The following is a 22,469-nucleotide window of genomic DNA, read 5'->3' on the forward strand; positions in this document are numbered from 1 at the left end:
TCTCTCCAATGTCTTGGCACTAATCCCATCCACTGATTAGCAGTCTCAACCCCTTTGCCAGAATTTATGGTGGAGAAACAAATCTTTTTTTTTTTTTTTTAAATTTTATTTATTTATTCATGATAGTCACACAGAGAGAGACAGAGAGGCAGAGACACAGGCAGAGGGAGAAGCAGGCTCCATGCACCGGGAGCCCGATGTGGGATTCGATCCCGGGTCTCCAGGATCACGCCCCGGGCCAAAGGCAGGCGCCAAACCGCTGCGCCACCCAGGGATCCCGAGAAACAAATCTTGTCCCTTTTCATATACTTATCTACATATTTGGATTTAAATGCTTTCTATATGTCCTTCCTTCCTGTTTCCCATTTCTTATTCTTTCCTTGCCTTTTTTTAAAAAAATCATTCAGTATTTCCCCTTTATAAGCTTGTTAATTACACATTATTTTACTCTCATTGTTTCCCCGAAATTATTGCAACACGCATCCTTGACGATACAAGGACCAGAAAACAGTTTAGACTCGTCTGCCCCAAATTCCTTTCATGTACAACTGCTGCCGTGCATTTTAATACTTAATGTATTTTGAACATAAGATGTTATTGTTTCATGCCATCAAAATTCATTTAGACTGACCCTTTCTAGAGCTTTCCATTCCTTATAACATTGCCAAACTCCTGGGTGAGACCATTTCCCTTCTACATGAAAAAAGTGCTTAGTTTTTCTTTCAGTGGGGGTTTGCTTGCAATGATTTCTATCTGTTTTTTTGTTTGTCTTTGCCTTTATATTTCACCTTAATTACGTAAGAATATTTTCACAGGTATAGAATCCTAGGTGGAAGTTATAGTCATAAAGCATTTTAGAGATTTCATTCTATTGTATTCTGACTTACTTTGTTTCCATTGAGAAATCAATTGAAAGTCAGTGTGGCACTCCTGAAGGTCATATCCTCTGGCTACGTAAACATTTTTCTTTTTATCTTCAGGTCTCTTCGTATATTTATATATGGCTTTCTGTATTTATCTTGCCTGGGAATCACAGTGCTTCTTGAATCTGTGATAGCTTTCATCAGTTTTGAAAAACCTTATCATTTCTCTTTCCTCTTCTCCTGGGACTCCAGTGACAAATATATTAGACCTCCTCACCTTACTCCATCTTTCTCCTAGATTCTTCTCTGTTTTCTAAACCTTTATCTCTCTGTGCTCTAGTCTGGATATTTACTTCTGGTCTCTCTCTCAGTTTACTGATTCATCTCCAGCTGTGTCTAATCTTTTGCGAAACTCATCAACTGAGTTTTTAACACAGCTCCAGAATTTCTATTTTTAAATTCCCAACTCTTGGCTAAGGTGATTAATTTTGTCAAGCAATTCCTTGAACATGTATTACTTTAAAGACTGAGAAGTCTAATATTGGGATTTCCTATGGGTTGGTTTTTAAGGTTATTTGTTTCTGTTGGTTTTTAGTCATGTTTTGTATGCTTGATTCTTTTTTTTTTAGTAGAAAACTAGAAATCATATATGAAAAACTCTAGAGATAATCTTCCTCCAAAAAGGGTTCATTTTTGTTTCTGAAAGGAAGTTAGGCTAAGAGCATTAGCAATCTTAGATCATCATAATCTGCTCAGTGCTTTAAATTACTTGAATCTGGGCTTTACTTCCTGTGACAGAGTATTTCCAGTTTACCTCACTTTTTGGGTTGGCCCATCACAATCACAATCAAAAGTCTAGGATTTTGCCCCTATTCATCTCTACCCATGGCAGCCTGACTGCCTTTTGAAATGAAAATGCTGCTTAGCCTCAGATACTCCTTTTAGAATCTACCAGTATTTCTAGGGAATAAGCAGCACTGAATGCCAGGTTTATCTCTCTAGGCTTTCCTTCTCTCCTGGATCTTGGTCCTATAATTCCTCACTGCCTTGGTAGCCTTCAAGTCCCTCAGACAGAGTTTTCTTTTGTTTTGTCTAACTTCTTGAACTGTTCTCAGTAGAAAGGTACATTTGAACCAACCCATTCCTCCATAAGGGAAGGTACATTCTCCTTTATTACTCATTTTGTCCCATGTTACCCAGAGCATGGCTTTCAGTGCCTTCTATATCCTCCCCAACCCCTTTTTATCCAAAATAGGCTTTGGGGTTAGAGGTTTATGTTCAAACTGTGGCTTTACCTCTATTTACAGCTATACGGCCTTGGACAAGGTATGTAGCTGCCCCCTCCACCCCCCTAATTCGTTTGTAAGAAAAGGCAAGTAAAACCTGCTTCAGGGTCATTGAGATTAAATAATAGGGATGAAGTGTTTAGCAAAATCCTTAGTACACAGTAATGTTAGCACTTACTGAGCATTATTATCACTGCTAGTTTTATTAAAACTAATAAAGAAGCCATCCTACCCACGAATCTGATCAGTCTCTTCACTCTTTGGTGAAATATTGTATAGACATTTTCACCTTCATCGCTTGTTCACACTAGCCTTCAATATTCCCTTTTCCTAATATAATCCAACACATTCTACAAGCCCTAAAATGGAGTTCAAGCTCCTGCAGAAGTATGCCCAAAATTCAAAATCCATACTAACGTGTACTTCCTCTAATTCCTATTCATTTTATCAGCATAGCTTATCAACTATTCCCTAATTTTGTGTTAGCCTCTTATAAAACTGCCCAATAACTCATAGTCTCCATAACACATGTAGTATAGCACCAAACATAAGAGGTTCTCAAGACATGTGCATGGTTCAGTATTGAAAAAAAATTCCTCGGGCAGCAGTTTAGCGCTGCCTGCAGCCCAGGGTGTGATCCTGGAGACCTGGGATCGAGTCCCACATCAGGCTCTCTGTATGGTGCCTGCTTCTCCCTCTGCCTATGTCTCTGCCTCTCTCTCTCTCTCTGAATAAATAAATAAAATCTTTTTAAAAAAAAGAAAAAAAAGAAAAAATTCCTCATATCCCATAGGTGCAGTAGAAATTAATACTGAAAAGCACATAGGATGGGGCACAGAGGGACAAAGGTAGAAGAAAAGGAAATGACTACATAAGCAAATCAGAAAACAAAGTTATTTCTGGTGAAATATTTACTTAAATCTTTTACTATAACTTCCACTAAGCTAGTTGCATTATTTTAAAATGACAACTCAAAGTCCAAAGTTGCATTTTTACAATTCAAAGTTTAGAGTTTAACAGGAACTTTCTGGTTGTTTTGAGAAGGTCCATCCTTTTCCCCCATGGGAAAAAAAAGCAAAACCTAACTAGTTCAAGATGTTGGCTAATAGTGATCCATGAAAGAATACCCCCTAGGTATCAGTCATTAAAACTGTAATATCCTGCTTTGCTTATATTCAAAATGATTTGCTCATGAGAATGAGAACAAAATAAAGATTTAAAACGTGTACTTTTGTGTAACAGGACCTATAGTTACAATTGACATTTTTTGAGTCTTTAATTTTTTTAAACAAAGTACCGAAGATATACTAAATTGTCTCTAATAACACAATTACAGCAAATATCTAATTTTTTACAAAGATTATTTCCAAAGGTTTTATGCTACTCTTACCAGGCACCGTTTTAGTGTATTTTCTGCTCAAAGATCACTTTCTTCCAATCAATATTAAAGTAACTATAAAGTAAAAATAGCTCACTCTAAAAATCATACCATCTCTGACAATTTCTACCTCCATTCCACACCTCACAACCTGGTATTTTATTGACAAAAAATTGTGTTTTGTTATTTGTGAACAGAATGATGTGTTTTAGTGACTGTGTATTTACAACAGAAGTTTCCTTTTAGCAAATGACAGTGTCATTTAGTACCTAATGTCATGTGCTAAGAGAATACTACAATACGCTCATGGTCATTTACATTTAAGTAAGATGTAATAGCTAATGTTGGTGTATTTGAGATTTTGAGTTTTGGAACCCCAGTTGAAATAGCCAAATGTGTAGCGGAAGGAGCTAAAATTTTGAGATTTTATTTTCAGAACCTCAGGTGAGTCCATTCAAATTACCAGATGGGAAAACAAGTACACAAGTACTTTATAGAGATAGGTATGTGAACATGTGTAATTTCGATTTTTAAGGGGAGGAGGCGGGATCTCTTTTAGGTTTCAAAAGCAACAGGGACCATGAAACAGTTTGGGCAACACTGAACCATTTGTATGATACAAATAATCAAGAAAAGGAGGAAACAAGGGGAAAAGTTAATTCAAGATGTGAATAAATACCAGAAGATGGTAAATACCTAAAAACTGATTTCTTAGAGGACTATACGTGCCCATCCCATCTGAGTCTAGGAAACATGACCACATGCTTTCTCAGCCAGACCTTTCAGGGTGACAGTGTCTGCAAGTGGAGAAAGGCCTCTCATTTGACATCCATGAATAACAGCTTACCCACAGCATTGTAGAGTGGCTCTCCAGTTAACTTGTCCCAGACTACAGTGGTTTCCCTCTGGTTACTGACACCAATAGCTTGAAAGAGAAAATTAAACAGAAGGGAGTACAAATTAAACAAGTAGAAAACTACTTCAGGAGAATAGTTCTCATGTTTTCTTTTTAATAGGCATAACTAAACATAACAGTTTGAAAAAACATTTGGCACTTTTGTTGTGGTACTGAATATATTGTCTGTGAGTGGCTCCAGGAAAAGTAAACACCCACTGTCAAGAGCTTCTTTTTATTTCTACAGACTGCTTCCTGCCTCACCACCAGCACAAAATGAACCCAGATCAATATCCAAATGAAAGGCTCCCAGGTTACCTTATAAAAAAGGGAATGCACTAAGTCCAAATTTACAGTGCCCAATTTATTATTCTAAGGAGACCAACAATCATCTCATCCATTTATTTACTAATTGCTATAAGCGATTTCTCTCTCTGTGCATGCATGCACCTGCATTTTAAGAAAACAGATAAAATCCTTCAGGCTGGGCAACCTCCTATGGTGGTTCTTTGGGAATTGTTTTGTTCTCATATTTGAGTATGTTGTAAGACATATGAATTTGAATCAGGCATAAATACAACATGTGATGGCATTTACATTATACTGACCTTCATAGGACTCAAATGCCATAGTTACAGTTACTATAAGTAAAACACTAATCCATACCATTTTACTCAATTCAGCTTGATTCAGCTAACTCACAGGTTCTCAGACTTGGCTGTACATTAGAATCAACTGGAGAGCTTTAAAAAAAACATCAATGCCCAGGCCATGACCCAAACATTCCAATTTAACAGACGGAGTAGGATCTGAGCATTACTATTTTTCCTTAAAGTTCCCCGAGTGATTCTACCGTGCAGCCTGGGTTGAACACACTGGCCTGAAGGATTGAACTCTTTCAGAATGTAAGGTGAAGACCGACTTTAAAGGCTACATAATCAATAATAGACAGGTCTTCCGGTTAAATTTCCCCCAAAACGACTCCTCATGTGACCATTCAGACAGCACTTCTAGTGACAAAATACTCAGTACCTCTCGAGGCAGACCAATCTTTATTCACAACTTTGTTTTTTTAAAAAATCCTCTTCCTTGTAGCTCTCACCTACAGATCTTAGCTACAGTCTTTGGAGATACATGCAATAAGATTAATACTTTTATATGTGAGTTTTTCATGAACTTGAGGCAGTTGTATGGTCCCTCAGGTCTTCTTTTCCCCTATATAAGCTAAACAGTCCAATTTCCTTCTACTGCTCCCACCATATGGTATGGTTTATTTTTATTTTAAGTAATCCCTATGCCCGGCATGGGGCTCAAGCTCACAACCCTAAGATCAAGAGTCAGATGTTCTACTGACTGAGCCAGCCAGGCCCCCTTCCACGTGGTATGACTGAAAGTCCCTTGACCACCTCCCCTAGGAACACACAACTTTCTGTCCAGATTGTTCAAATTGTATACCTAGAATAAAACATAACTGGAATGTTCTGAATAGCACAGAGTTGAGGGGGAACCAATAGTTCCCTTGTTCTAAATAATCTTTGTTTTAAAGCTCAAAACAACAGTTTATTTTTAAAACCATACACTAGAATCTAAACTAAAAAGTAATTAGACTTTACTGTAAGGGGATTTTATATGTAATAGAGAGCAATGAAAACTGGCCTGTGGAAAATGAGCTACATACTTTTTATTAAGGTACATAGTTGACACAAAACATTAGTTTCAAGTATACAACATAATGACTGGATACACTGCAGAGATCACAGTAAATCTAGTATCCTCTTGTCACCATACAAAGTTACATAATATGCAATACAATATTGTTGACTATAGTCATCATGCTGCACATCATATCCCCATGACTTACTTATTTTATGACTGAAGTTTGTACCTCAACTCCCTTCTCCCATTTTGGGCCCTCCCCCCAGCAACCACCAATCTGATCTCTGCACCTATGAGTTTTGTTTTGTTCATGTTGTTTTTAAAATTCCACATAAAAGTAAAGTCCTACAGCATTTGTCTTCCTGTCTGACTTATTTCACTTAGCATACCCTTAAGGTCCATCCATGTTGTCACAAATGACAAGATTTCATTTTATGACTGAATAATATTCCATTGTATATTCATCCATCAAAGGACACTTTGGTTGTTTACATATCTTGGCTATTGTGAGTCACTGCAATGAACATAGGGGTGTATTTATCTTTTTGAATTAGTGTTTTCATTTTCTTTGGATAAATACCCAGAAGTAAAATTGCTGGATCATATGGTAGTTCTGTTTTTAGTTTTTGGAGAAACCTCCATACTGTTTTCCACAGTTGGCTGCACCAGTTTGCATTCCCACTAACAGTGCACGAGGGTTCCCTTTCCTCCACAACCTCACCAACAGTTGTCACAGTTTTGAGAATAGCTATTCTGATAGGTGTGGTGTGATTATTTCATTGGGATTTTGATTTACATTTGCCTGAAAATGAGCGATGATGAGCATTTTTTCAGGTGCCTATTGGCCATGTGTATGACTTCTCTGGAAAAAAGACATTTGGGTCCTGTGATCATTTTTTAATCAGACTATCTGTTTGCTATTGAGTTGTATGGATTCTTTGTAGCTTTGGTATTAACCCCTTATCAGATAAATGATTTGCAAATATATTTTCCCATTTAGTAGGTTGCTTATTTTGTTGATGGTTTCCTTTGCTGTGCAGTAAGCTTTTTAGCTCAATTTAGTTTAGTTTTTGATTACTGATTCAAACTCCTTGCTAAAAAAAATAAAAAACAAACAAACAAACAAACAAAAAAACAAACTCCTTGCTAATGTTTGGCCTATTCTGATTTTCTATACCTTTGTGATTCAGTCTGGGAAGAGTGTAGGTTTCCAGGAATGTATCAATTTCTTCTAGGTTGTCCAATTTATTTACCTAGAATTGTTCATAGCATTCTCTTACGATGCTTTGTATTTCTTTGGTATCAGTTGTAACTTCCACCCTTTCATTTATTTATTTTGTTTTTAGGTAGTCCGGCTAACAGTTCATCTAAATAACCTTTATCCAAGTATGGGGAAAGGAAATGAAGAATTAAGGCCCCAGAGCCTCAATGTTCTCTGTGAAGTAGCACACAAGGTTATCTGCTCAAATGGGGTCAAGCAAATTAGGATCATGAGTTTGGGGCATCATTCAATTAGAGCTCAGGTTCTGAAGCCAGACTGCTGGGGTTCAAATTCAAATTCCTGTTTCCTAGCAGCAGGACCCTGGATCTCAATCTGTTTTATCTTCTGTAAATTAGAGAATAGTTCCCACCTAACAGGGTTACAGTGAGTTACTACGTATTACAACAGTGCTTGGCACATAATAACTGCTCAATAAATGTTTCTTACTGCGTCCGTTCATTGTTAAAATATTATTTTTAATTAATTTATTTTAGAGTAAGAAAAAGCACGAGCGGGAGGGGCAGAAAGAGACTCAAGCAGACGCCACACTGAGCTCAGAGCCAACACAGGGCTTGATCCCACAAACCATGAGATTACCACCTGAGTGGAAACCAGGAGTTGGTCACTTAACTGACTGAGCCACCAGGTACCCCTCATTCTCATCAATATTGCTGAGGAGAGAGTGAACTATTAGTTGCAGAGAATGGGACTGAGCTAAGCAGGACTCATAAAGGAATTTCCCGGCAGCACTGTGGACACAATACAGAGACCAGAGAACTCAGTTGGACCTCAGCAACAGACTGCTAAATTGGAATACTGTGAACATAATAGTTCTGTGACAACTTTACACTGTGAGATCACAATGAATTCATAGTCCAGTAAAATCTCCTATTTTTCCCTACTACATTAATTTTCCATAAATAGACTGGCTGCTCGCTTAGCCACAGTCTCTGAGTCACTATCCTACGTCCTTTGGGCTACCTTTCTTTATTGCCTCATTCTAACTTACATTCAGAATGTAATTGAGAGCTATTTCTATCTGACTCATTGGTCACAGATTCCTCCCTGACCACTCTTTCTTTTCCTTTTATCTTAATTCGGTTCCTTTGTCCTAAGTAAAATTGCTTTTCTTGCAGACGATCAAAGTCCAGCGAAATAGCTTCTTAGGATTCTCCTGCTGCCATAAACACATCTCCATTACTGATTTCTCCCCAGCGCATGCAGGCTTTATGTAGTTCTTCTGAACTTTTTCAGTGTTCCAACATCTATTTTACCCTAAAATCCTCTGTATTTTTTTAAGGTTTGTTTTATGTGGGGCTTGAACTCATGGCCCTGAGATCAAGACTCACATGCTCTACCTACGGGGCCAGCCAGGCACCCTTTTGGTTTTTGTTTTTATTTATTTATTTATTTATTTATTTATTTATTTATTTATTTATTATTATTTTTAAACTTTTATTTTATTTTATTTATGATAGTCATACAGAGAGAGAGAGAGAGAGAGGCAGAGACATAGGCAGAGGGAGAAGCAGGCTCCATGCACCGGGAGCCTGATATGGGATTCGATCCTGGGTCTCCAGGATCGCGCCCTGGGCCAAAGGCAGGCGCCAAACCGCTGCGCCACCCAGGGATCCCTGTTTTTTTTTTAAAGAAAACTTTTCTAGGGGCATCTGAGTGGCTCAGTGGTTGAGCGTCTGCCTTTGGTTCGTGATCCTGGGGTCCTGGGATCAAATTCTGCTTCAGGCTCCCCATTGGGAGCCTGCTTCTCCTATCTTTCATGAATAAATAAAAATCTTAAAAAAAAGAAAACTTTTCTGGGGTACCTGGGTGGCTCAGTTTCTTGAGCAGTAGACTCTTGATTTCAGCTCAGGTCATGATCTCAGGATTGTGAGACTGAGCACCATGATGAGCTCTGTGCTCAGTGGGGAGTCAGCTTCTCTCTTTCTCCCTCTGCTCGCCCCCCCCCACTCGTGTTTGTGTGTGCACATGCTCTCTCTCAAATACTTTTTTAAAAAAGATTTTATTATTTATTTATTTATTTGGAGGACAGAGAGAGAGAGAGAGAGAGGGAGAGAGAGAGAACGAGTTGGGTGAGGAGCAGAGGGAGAAGCAAACTCCCTGCAGAGCAGGGAGCCCTATGTGGGCCTTGATCCTGAGACTCCAGAATCATAACCTGAGCCAAAAAGGCAAACGCCTAGCTAACTGAGCCACCCAGGCACCCCCCCACTCAAATAATCTTTAAAAAACAACTCTACTAAATTCTACCTCTGAAACTAGTAATACAATATGTTAATTAAATTTAAATAAAAACAAAACTTTTTTTGCCAATCCCAGCACACATGCTTCTCTAAATAGTGCCTAATTTTTAATTCCTTCTTTCTCAGAATTACATATTCAGGTCCTGTAATTCTCTACCCTGGTTTATCTCCCACTTAGGAGCATATGAGAGTTACATGTCTCAAGTATGTATAATTTCATGGTCCCACAGTCTTTTAGTTACAGATACTATCATCATTGGCATATATAAAACCCAATGCAGTACACTGTATCTAGGAAGTTCAAGCTTCACCTGCATGTTCTTTCTCAGGAGGTATTTTTCTGGACAGTGAGTGCTGCGAGTAAAATTAGCTAGTCAAATGCTAACTTCAAAATCTCTGGTTCAATTTTGCTTAATATTGCCTGTGAAAAGCTATGATCATAGTTAAGAAAATATACTTAGAAAAAGACTTTGGAAATACTGTAGGGTGTTATAATTGTTGGTAGAATTATGGATGGTATGCATCCTTATTTAAAAATAAAATCAGGGCACCTGGCTGGCTCAGTTGGTAGAGCATGCAACTCTGATCTTAGGGTACTGAGTTCAAGCCCCATGTTGGGCCTAGAACCCACTTTAAAAATCAATAAATAAAATCTTAAAAAATAAAAATAAATAAAAATAAAGTCATAATTTATAATTGGAACAAGTTTTTAGGGGGAAAAAAAACCCCAAAACTCTAAAACCACCCAAAGTGAAATAAGAACCCTGGAGGAAGGCTCTGGGGCTACTAAAAGTGCCATATGGGAAGAGGTGTAAAGCTCTAAGAAAAACAGTCTCTGGAAGATGTGTGCTTGAGGCACGTTATAACAATTGGAAATGAGATCCAGCCACAGCTGGGAAGCTATTTTGGAGAATATGGTACCTTTCTGAGACCCCCTGAGAGTAGATAGAAGACAGAAATGTGTGTGGATGTTTGGCAGGGCAAGGCAGTGGGTGGGGGGGTGGTTTCCCTTTTCTCCAATAGTGTGGTAACTACTTAACTACTTTGGATACAAGGGAATTTAGCAGCTGAAAATTTTATGCTCCTGAGTTTTTAAAATTTATTTTTTTAAAGTAATCTTCATAACTCAACCTGAGGTTTAAATTCATGACCCCAAGCTCAAGAGTTGCATGCTCTACTGATTAAGCCAGCCAGGGGCCCCTATAGTCTCAGTGTTAAAGCAGTGTATGTAATATTTTGCTTCTACCACATGAGGATGAACTTTGTAGCGCCTTCAGTTCAATGGCAGGCTTAAACAGAGCTGCCCACTCTAAGAAGAAAAGCAGCCCCCTATTTACTTGTCTTGGACTCCTATGTGCTGTTGTACTGAGTGAACTTTGATTTTGGAGACATTGCTCATCCATACCTGAAATCTATAAAGTTTCTGGTGGAGGACAACTAACTCCAAACTGGGTTCTGCAAAAGAAAACAACCAGCGATTGGCACCTGGCTGGCTCAATCAGGGGAGCATCTGACTCTTGATCTCAGGGTTTTGAGTCAGAGCCCCATGCTGGGTGCAGAGGGCTGTAAATGTTGTTTAAAAATAAAATCTTTAAAAAAATAAGCAAAATATTTTTTTAAAAGAAATATAACCAGCTATGATAAATTCTTAATGATTAATAGGTAAGACTACAAATAAATCACTTTTTAGCTAGAGTTATTTGCTACACTAGAGCTAAAAAGTGAAGTGGTTTGAAAAAAAAAGTGAAGTGGTTTGTGAAGTTATCTTTGGTAATAAGATATTTTGACAATGGAGTGTGGCTTTATAAGCCACATAGATTTTTCATGTCTTTGGTAATAAGATATTTTGACAATGGAGTGTACTACTGAATGCCTCCTATATGTTTAGGTCATTGAGGCTGGAAAACCTGGGAGAACAATTCAAGGACACAACCAACCATCACTTTGATTTGCACAACTCATCTAGAACTTGGTGAGTGATACTCTAAAAGAAGTTTGAAACACTTCCACATTGATATAGGGACAAACGGGGTAGGATATTCCATTAATTTGTGATAGCATTAACATGTGCTTCCCTCACTTGGCTGTTGGTGGCACAATCCTATTGTGCTCCACTGTTTCCCTAGCATACCCAGCATGTGAGTCTGCTGAACAAGTGATTTTGATAACATTCAGTCTTTTTTTAAAGATGGATCCATTTGAGACAGAGAGAGAGAGAGAGAGAGAGAACAGAGCAGGAGAGGCAGAGAGAATTCGAAGCAGACTACCCGCTGAGCACAGAGCCCGGCATGAGGCTCAAGTCCACCAGCCAAGTGGAAACCAAGAGTCAGATGCTTAACCAAGTGTGCCATCTAGATGCTCCATTCAGTCTTTTAAAAGTAAATTTTATTTATACAAATAGAGCAAAGTCTGAAAAAAAATTCAAAGTTTCTCCCCAGCGTCTCCACCAAAATGAACAATCAAAGCTTCAATTCAGGAGTGCTGGTAAATCTCATAGCCAAGATGATGTGAATCAAGGCACCACTACCACCAATTGATGGTTGCCCTTACTTGGGGTCAAACTACCTACAAGGGCTCAGTTGGTTAAGCCACTGACTGGATTTTGGCTCCGGGCATGATTTCAGGGTTGTAGGATTGTTCCCTGCATCGGGCTTGCTGCTCAGCTCCAAGTCTGCTTGAGAATGCTCCCTGTCCCTCTGCCACCCTCCCCGCTCATGCTCTTGCACTCTCTTTCACTCTCTCAAATAAATAAATCTTCAAAAACAATAAACTACTTGGAATTAATACAGATCCTGTAATAATCTAATCTAACACTTCCAGTTATTTCAAGGAGATGCTCTAAGTGAAATGCTTTCATTTCATCCCCCCCCCCCACCGCCCATGTTCCCCAATCTATCTAGGGGCTCCAGCAAAAACCCAAGCATCATCTTTGACCAATCACGTCCCCTGACAATACTGCTCTCTCTACTACCCTGAATTCCAATGTATCATTCAGTTCTGCCCCCTCAAATCACCTCCCCTGCTACCACTGCCAGTCAGGTCCCCATCCTCTTTCTCAGGACTTCCACAGCAGCCACTCAGACCTTTACTGTCCGCCCCCACATGGCTCCACAGTGCAGTGAGGAAGTTGTCTTTAAACTGCAAGTCAGATCCTGTCATCCCGTCACCTTGCTTAAAACCTTCTCACTGCCGGCTTCCCGTGATACTAAGAATAGCACCCAAATTCCTAACTGTGGCTGACAAGGCCCTATTGGCTTCCCTGATTACTGCTCCTACTGAAACCTCTGATCCACCCCCACCCTCACCCTTCTTTTCTCCACTTTTCACACACTCGTCTTTTTCCAACCCAGAAATAGGCCAAGCGTATTCCCACCTCAGGACCTTTGCACATGCTGCTTCCTTTTCCTTACACATTCTTCTCCCAGCCATCTGCATGGTGGGCCCCTTTCGGCTTTTGAGACCTTGGCAACAGTGTCAACTTCTTAGAGAGGCCTTCTCTAGCTGTTCAATCTAAAGTAAGCCTCTCTGGGCCCACCCTACAGTATCAACTCAGTTTTAGCCCCTGCACAGGGCTTCCCAGGACCTGAGATCAGCTTGCATTTGCCTGCTCTTACATCCACTGGAATGAAAGCTTCATGAGAACATTTCATCTACCCATTTATTGTCACTCCCTCAGTTGGCACAGAAATGCTTGCCATTGCACAGGTATTTGGCTATGTGCTGAATGAATGAATGATTGAATTCAATTGAGATAATCATACATGGAGAAAAACATTCTATTAAAAATACCTTTTATGTTGGAAATATCAATATTGAGCTGTCCAAGTTTCTCACATGTTTTCTCTATACACTCATAGACAGACTGCAGAATTTCCTTAGGGTCTTGTTCCACCCATCTTTGAACAAAAGAATGTATTTGGTTAGTCCACAAGGAAGCAATATAAACATAGCTTATTCCTCTAGATATGTATGCTTATGAAGGTGTGGCAGGTGCACAAATCAAAGAAAATTACATTAGCAAAGGAAAGTATCACCAGTATTCCAAAGAAATGATTTAAACAAAAGCCCATTTCCCTTACATTTTTCTCATTCTTCACATAGTAATTACTCATTTGAAAGAAGGCAAGCAATGGCAGACCATAAATAGCAGATACTCTACTTTTAAATAATTATTTTCGAATCTAATAAAAAATTAGCTCCCCAATTCTTTAGATCCTGTGACTTTTGATGAATTTTGATAAGCCAACTGCATGTTTTCACTAGTCACTAGCTATTTCTAAGTAGATTGAGATACATATATCACTCTTGGGATGGGGGCAGTGACTGATCTACTTATTTACTTACTTGTTTGTGTATGTACTTATTTATTTGTGAAGCAAAAGGAATTCTGAAAAGAAGTATACTAATCTCTTTTGCCATTTTTCTCCCAAAATATTTTGGGAGAATTTAGGGGAAAAATTTAAATTACATCCAGTAATTATTTCATGTAGACAAGGCATTGCTTCCAGTTTTCAGACCCAATCCTGGCGCCATTTTGGTAAGGTACAAGGACCTCAGAAAGATGAAAGGCTCATCATAAATGACAAGGAAAAGAAGTATGGAAAAAACCAAAATGGCAATTGAGGAAAACCACAAGTAGAAAGGACCCAAATTTAAAAAATCCTACCCTACAATCTGGAAGTCCAAGGGAATTCCAAATGCCTTTTTTCTTGGCCTTCCTTGAGCCTGCCTGGCTCTCCTGAGCTTTGAGTAGTCTCTAAATTCTTTTTCTAAAAACTTAAGCTCCTTCCACATATTTCTAACTTTTGTCCATTCAAGACCTAGGTGCTGTCTCCATATTGCACTGGGATTAGGCCTGTGGACAGTCATTCTAAGGCTAGTATGGTATCAATAGCTTTCATTATTAAAATAACTCTAGAGAGAGGGGCACCTGGGTGGCTCAGGGGTTGAGCATCTGCCTTTGGCTCAGGTCATGATCCTGGGGTCCTGGGATTGAGTCCCGAATCGGGATCCTTGCAGGGAGCCTGCTTCTCCCTCTGCCTATGTCTCTGCCTCTCTCTCTCTCTGTGTGTCTCTCATGAATGAAAAAAAAACAAAACCTTAAAAAAAATAAAAATAAAATAAAATAAAATAATTCTCTAAAATGCAGGAGAACATTTTTCATGAAAAGGAAATACTAAAATTTGGTAGGGCATCAAGTTTTTTTTCTCTTTCTTAAATTGCATTTAGTTGTTAAGTAAAATAAATAGATCAAAAGTACATAATCTGTTGAGTTTTAACAAATGTATGTCCCCATCTAACCACCATCCCAATCAAGATACAGAATTATTTCTGTTGCTCCTGAAAGTTCTTTCATGCCTCTTTCAAGTCAATCACATAGTCCACAGGCAATCAATTTTTGGATTTCTATTATCTTAGATTACCTTAGTCTCTTCTTATATCTCAGATACAGCCATGCAGTGTGTATTCCTTTGTGTTCAGCTTTGTTCATGTTTCATGATATTAATACAAATCAACCATGTTGTAGCATGCATCAGTTCACTTTTTAAAAATTGCCTCATGGTATTTCACTGTTATCCATTCTACAGATGACAGACATTTGGGTTGTTTCCAGTTTGGGCTATTATGAACAAAGCTGCTATAAACATTCATGTATATCTTTCTATAGCCATATGCTTTCTGCTTTCATTTCTCTTGGATAAATTCCTAAGAGCAGAATCTGCAGATATATGGCTGATTGAAACTGCTGCCATTTTTCAAAGTACTTGTATCATAAACATCATTAACTTTTAAATAATATACTTAGAATTCTATTTAATCACAACTACTACATATGCACATTATTCCAAGAAGGGTGATTTTAGCATTAGATGATAAGATATGTGAATGTTTACACTCCAATCAGCAAAGCAGTGTTTGCCAAGGATGGACATAGAACTAAATGCCTTCGAGGTCAATGTGGAATTTCTGTTATTTAATGCTCATCTGCCTTGCTACTTTATTATCACTTCCTTTCCTGTCACTGAATTCCCAAGCCGTCAATCACCCATATGTTTTTGCTGAGCCACCGAGGTACTGCTTCTTTCCTTGACTAAAACCTATCTCTCAAGCCTTCTCAGGAGGGGTTCGGTCAAGTTTACCTTACAAAGCCACTGGGCAGGTAAGGTGAGATGGATTAATAAATACAAGGTAGCTTTACATAGTAAATCAGGGAACGTACCCTTCTCTTGGAAACTCTTGTTTTATTTCCACTTGGTGATGACTAAGTAGTTCGGCTGTTCTTGAATTGAAAACCTGAAAAACATATTGCAATGTTAGGGTGAAAATGCAGGTAGAGAGGAAAGGTGTTCAAAGCTATTAGGCAACTGAAGTCGTCAGTCACCAACAGAAAAAAAAAGTCCAATCAGATGAAATGCCACACGGGATGTTCTACGTTCTTTCAGACAGAATCACGATAAAGAGAAATCTATTGAACATGAAGCTAAGGGGCAATTTCTTAATCTTAAAAAAAGCACAACTGGCTCCAAGCTGTAGGAAATTTAATACATCAACCAATTAATAGCATGGATCTCAAGAGAGAATAGGAAAACCAAGAATAAGAGAAAGGAGGTAGAATGCCGATGGGGACGCTGGAAGGTTCCATTCTGCTTCCATCTTGGATGAGGAGACACACTAAGAGTCATAGGTGCAGGCAGCCCGGGTGGCTCAGCGGTTTAGCGCTGCCTTCGGTCCAGGGCATGATCCTGAAGACCCGGGATCGAGTCCCATGTCGGGCTCCCAGCATGGAGCCTGCTTCTCCCTCTGCCTGTGTCTCTACCTCTCTCTCTCTTTCTCTCTCTGTCTCCATGAATAAACAAATAAATAAATCTTAAAATAAATAAATAAATAAAAAGTCATAGGTGCCCAGGCAGAGAAGGGCACTGTGGAAATCCCTTTGAAGGGAAGCACAGCAATGCATCTAGCTCTTATAAAGGTAAATGGGGTCCTATCCACAGGGGGAGAAGTGTATCCTGGCATCCATCTGGCTGAGTGCTTCCCTGTCACACAATTATGAATTGTTGACCTTTGGTATAAAACATTAAAATCATAAAGCTCCCAAAGAGGTGCTGTACAATCCTCCACAATTTTACTACTACTAAAACAATACGTTAAAAGAAAAACCCTTAGCCATCTTTCCTCATGTACATTCTTTTTGACCTGCGTGTACCTATACTTGAGTGGCAAAGTACTTAGTCTTTCAGAGTCTGGATTCGTATTTTAATTAAACCCAGCTTCCGAAATCACTGTAATTACAGCAGTAAAGTTACATCCAATTAGGTAAGAAAGTGTTTCCATGCCTAGCTTTCCTGTGGGAGAAAATTACCTGCTCATTGCAGGCTACGAAAGGGAAAGTAAAAAGAGAAAACACACCATGAGTGGCTGCTGCCCTCCCTCCCCAGGACACTATCTCCCTTTTGTGAGGAAGTAATGAATCTAATGAAAGCTAAGAAGGTAAATTCTCAAGTTCTTTGCGGAGATAAAATATCTTACAAGCCAAAGGTTAACTTGACATGTCATAAATAAAAGGCACTTGACAGAACCCCAAATAATATCCCCCTAATTTACAACTTAGCCGTAGAGTGTATCTCTAGGATGTTCACTCCATTTGTCCTGTTTTATCTGGATTATCTCTAAGGCCTAGAATAGTACATGGCATAGGACTGACAATAAATATTTGTTGAATGTCTGAAAAAAATATGGCCTACCAGGTACTTATTGGGAGAAAAACTATCAAATCAAACGAGAAATGGTTATGTGGCAGAAAAACTCTTAAGAGGAAACCATAGTTGTATAATTTTTATTCATACTAGTACTGCTCCCAGGGCCTTCTCGCAAATCCCCAAAGGGCGTTGGGTTAGGAGAAAAGTGTCCCTTTTGTTTTTTTTTTTGTTTTTTGTTTTTTTTTTTAATTTTTATTTATTTATGATAGTCACAGAGAGAGAGAGAGAGAGGCAGAGACACAGGCAGAGGGAGAAGCAGGCTCCATGCACCGGGAGCCTGACGTGGGATTCGATCCCGGGTCTCCAGGATCGCGCCCTGGGCCAAAGGCAGGCGCCAAACCACTGCGCCACCCAGGGATCCCAAAAGTGTCCCTTTTGGTTGGCTGGATTCATAAAGACCTCTATAGCAGATCTATGAGGCTCTGAATGGAGTAGGATCCCTGTTCCATCACCTACTAGTTTTAAGGAGGCTAACTTCAGGAGTCTACACTAACAATGGATTTGTGGGCCTTCGAAACAGGCACAGAAAAGGGAAGAATTTTGGTAAATTCCATTTGGCTTATTAGACCATGATGCTGGTAATCACACAGCATTTGGATATAAAAGGATGGAACCTGGACTTCCTTACTTCTTCAGAGCTCTGAAACTGTAGCATATAGACACTACCTTTAGATGTTTAGGATTTGACCCTGTGGTAACACTTCCAAGTTTGTGGGACACTTTCTAGGTTTAATATTTTTTGGAATCATCAACTTTCTGCAGCACTGTCCAACAGAAATATAAAGCAAACCACTTATGTAATTTTAAGTATTTTCATAAAAAAACAGTAAAAAGAGGAAGGTAAAGTTAATTTTAGTAACATTTTATTTAAGCCAATATATCTAAAATAATTATCTCTCTGACATGTGATCAATAGCAAAACCTATTAATGAGATCTGTTACTTGTTTTAGAAGTAACTCTTTGAAGTTTGGTATATGTTTTGCTTATGGTCCACCACAATTTGTACTAAGCACATTGAAAGTGGTCCATAGCCACATGTTGCTAGTTAGTGGCTATTGTACAAGACAGTGAAGTTCTGCAGTACTATTTTTCCTCATACATCTAGGTTCATGTGAAGAGTTTTATTTTATTTTATTTTATTTTATGTGAAGAGTTTTAATGGCTGTCCATTTGCCTGCAGATGGACAAATGTACAAAGAAGGCTAGTGATGCTTCCAGAATCCTTTCTGCCTGGAAGGTTACATATTTTATATGAGAACACAATGCCCAGTAGCAACAGTGCTAATCTGATGTTTTCCAGTAGATTGTAAAAGCCACTGCCAACTAAAGATGGCAGTAGCTATCTAGTTTGTCTTATAAAAGTTCTAGCATGGTCATTGTTTAAAACTCATTAGGTGGCAAAGGAGAAAGACTTCGGAATTACAGATGGCCCTCACCTTTTTCTCCCTTTCCAGATTTGCAATTCACCAAATTTTAAGTCAGTTAAGACTTCAGATGTATAACAGCACAGAACCGAAGGGTCTCTAAGAAAATTAATTAAAAGGAATATTTGAAGGCACAAGGAGTCTATGCTTCCTGGAAGACATCCTTGAGATCCTGCAGGGCCAGCATTTTCAAAATGTACTCCTTGCATCTCCAGGACCCTTCAGAAGCTGGGAAGGAGGACAGGGAGCTCCAGCTGAGCCTCTGGGCTATGCCATACCCTGGATTTCACATTTTTATCACTTTTAGCTTCGAGATTTAGGTCCTTCCAGAGAAAAGCCTAACAATGGAGTTCTAAAACAAAAAACAAATGATGACACTAACTGAAACCCATGGCCCTAATGTCATGCTACTGTGCTTAAAAAGTGAGCTCCAGAAGATTGTCTAATACAAACAGAGCTAACCTCTGAGTTTCCTAAATACCAATTCAGTGCTTTTCCAGTACAAAATCATGTTAATATAAATTATGTCTTTTCATCCTCCATTACATGGCAGCATATACGGGAGTTTTAGGACATCAAAAGAGAAAGGATACCTCATTCAGACTTCTGGGGGTCGGAGAGGGGCTATCATATCAGAATAAGTAACTTCTAGACTAAGATTGAAGGTGGACTCGAAGGGAGTGCGTGTGGGCCTGGGAAGGAATGGGAGGTTAGGATGAAGGGGGGAGAGCAGCTGCCATGTATCTGTGGGGATCCAGGTGAGATAGCTGAGGGCTCCTGTCAGACTGGGAGCAGCAGCGGGGATTGAAAGAAAGGAAGTACATTGCTGAGAGACTTAACAGGATATAAGCAATTAGCTGCATCAAGGGCTTGGAGGGGGAGGAGTCAAGGAAAATGAGGGACACCCATGCAGGACAGGGGACAGGTTAGCAGGAGGCAGTGTTTACACAATACAGGATACAGTAGGAACAGTGGTTGTGGCACACAGAAGGGTTAAGGAGATTTCAAAGTTCATTGTAGATAATGTGTTATTTGGGGTGTCATTCAGGCATAGATGTTGAGATGCCCAGTGGGAAGCTGCTTATATTTTAGGTCATAAGCCTCAAGAATGAGATTTGTTCAGGTTACAAACCTGGAACTAGTAAGATGGTTAGGTCCTGGAGATCTAACACAGAGCACAGTGAGTACAGCCCATAATATTGTATTATAAACTTTAAAGTTGCCAAGAAACTAGATCTTAACTGTTCCTACCACAAAAAAGAAAGGATAATTATGTGACATGATTGAAGTATTAATGCTACCATGGTAACCGTATTACAATACACAAGTGGATCAAACAACACTCTGTACACCTTACACTTATACTGTTACCTGTTGGTTATATTTTAATTTTAAAAAAAAGAGAGAGGAAGAGAACTGTTTTCAGAATTTTGTGTTGGCCAGAGAGGCAGAAGAGATCTTCACGGTTGGTGTAACACGGTGGCAAAGAGCACAGGCCCGGGAAGCACACAGAGCTGAGGGTGCGGGTCAAGCTCCAGTCCTGCCCATGTCAGTGGTGTGATTTTAACTTTCCTGAACCTCGACTTTTCCATCTGTCAAAGGATTAAATGGAAGAATTTATGGAAAGTGTTTCACACAGGGCAGGTACATAGTATGTTATCCAAATGACAGGACAAGCACCGGTGCTATGGCGACTGCTATTTTCATTACTGTTACTGCTGTTACTACTACCACCAGCCAGCAGCACGACCCACCAGTGGGAGTTAGGATTCAAAGCCACCTGTGCTATGTTCATCTCTAAGCACAAATCACTTTGCAGTTCTAGATTCTGTTTTATGGGGAGGACAGCTACAAACTTGAGAGGTTTGTTGTTGTTGTTTCCAAAAAAGGAATACTGAACATCTGAGTCCTGAATGATACCAAAGGGGCACCTGAGTAGCTCAGTCGGTTAAGCTTTGGATTCTTATTTCAGCTCAGGTCATGCTCTCAGGGTCCTGGGACAGAGCCCAATGAAATGGCCTCCCTGCTGGCTGGGGAATCTGCTTGAGATTCTTTGTCCCTCCCTCTCTGCCCCTCCCCCTCCTTTTGCGTGCAAGTGTGCTCCCTCTCTATCTCTTAATAAATAAATCTTTTTTTCAATAAATAAACCTTAAAAGTAAAAATAAACTGAAGAAAGAAGTGAATGTAGGAGAGGAATTTGGCAGTGCAGGCACATAGCATACATCCTAAAAATGTCATCATTACTGCTGCTGCCGCCACTACTAATGCTTACTCCTATTGTTAGGGCTACTACTACTACTACCATTCCCCTCAAGTGATAGAATTAGAAATCACCAGCTCTATAGTCATCTTTAAGCCTAATTCATGACTCAATTCCAGCTTTGCTGGACAGGGATGGTTTAAAAAATGAAGAAACAAGGAAAATTAATTTTACAAAAAAACTATTTAAGGAGTTTCTGAAACAAAGCAAGCCTTCCTTGTCTTAGAAGGAGAGCAGTAGGGAGATCGGCATGCTGTCCTTACTAAGAAACTGTCCCTTGGGGTCCCAAGATGAATTCACTTATCCTTGCTCACTCATCCTATGACTAATTCAGCCAGCCCATCATAAACATGCACATTCATTTCCCTCCCCACGTGATTTCCCCACTAGCCTACGCTTTTACACCACACTCAGCTTTACTATGTGATAAAACATTTTTTTAGGAATGTAAACTCCCTCTCTAGAACTCTATGATACTATATAAATTTGAATGACCTAAAATAAAAATACTAGCTACAGGGGCGCCTGGTTGGCTCAGTCGGTAAAAGGATTTGCCTTCAGCTCAGGTCATGATCCCAGGGGCCTGGGATGTAGCCCCACATCAGGTTCGCTGCTCAGCGGGAGGTCTGCTTCTCCCTCTCCCTCTGCCTGCTGCTCCCCCTGCTCATAATCTCTCTCTCTCAAACAAATAAAATCTTTAAAAAATACTAGCTACAAATATATTACATTGTAAACTTGAGACCACAAATGGTATACTGGCATCTTCCAACAAGCCACAGAGGTAAGGAAAACATGAATGACATTATATTTTTCTTAAAAACGAAACCATATTAAATAGCATATAATCTCTAATATAGCTATAGTTGCCAAATTAGACTTTTTCCAAGACTCCACAAATTTTACCCTTCCTAGTCTTCCAACCCTAGAGTTCTAGTCAACACATCTGAAGGGCTCAGATGTCCAGTCATGTAATGAGCACCCACCACATGTGAGATGCTGTGTTAGGCCTTGGGGAGGAAAAAACCTATACTATCCTGCCCTTTAGGGAACTCAAAATTAAAAGTTCTTAACATGCAATGTTTACGGGAGACAAGAGGATGAGAGGGTGACAGCTCTATGAGACCGTGTTCTTGCCATTTGTGTAAGGTGATAATGGGCAAGAAAATAAGCCAACCTAGTGGAAAAAAGAAAACACAAAAGAAGCGCAACTGTAGTTATCACAACAGTGGCCTCAATCTACCGATGAGCCAGAATAGTTTAACCAAATTTACTGTTCATTAGTGGCTATCCCTTCATGGGTGCTTAATAAATATGTGTCAAATAAATACATGAAAGAAAGTGGAAATCTGTCCCTAAGCCTTATGAGATCTGAAAGCATGATCGAACAACTGGGGCCAAGGCAATGCTTCCTGCCAAAGCAAGCACGA

General features: G+C 39.4%; 1 protein-coding gene across 7 annotated transcripts in view; it reads right to left on the reverse strand.

The window, feature by feature from the left end:
- The window catches only part of GK (glycerol kinase), a 77,582-nt gene that overhangs the window by 51,051 nt on the left and 4,062 nt on the right, over positions 1–22,469 (reverse strand). For all 7 annotated transcript variants that reach the window (XM_077889018.1, XM_077889022.1, XM_077889021.1 and 4 more), the window contains exons 2-4: positions 15,818–15,891; positions 13,387–13,493; positions 4,375–4,452 (exon numbers count right to left, since the gene is read on the reverse strand). In XM_077889018.1, coding sequence (XP_077745144.1) covers positions 4,375–4,452; positions 13,387–13,493; positions 15,818–15,891 — 259 coding nt within the window. The remainder of the gene's footprint in view (positions 1–4,374; positions 4,453–13,386; positions 13,494–15,817; positions 15,892–22,469) is intronic.

This window comes from Canis aureus, chromosome X, assembly GCF_053574225.1.
Source record: "Canis aureus isolate CA01 chromosome X, VMU_Caureus_v.1.0, whole genome shotgun sequence".
Classification (NCBI taxonomy): Eukaryota; Metazoa; Chordata; class Mammalia; order Carnivora; family Canidae; genus Canis; species Canis aureus.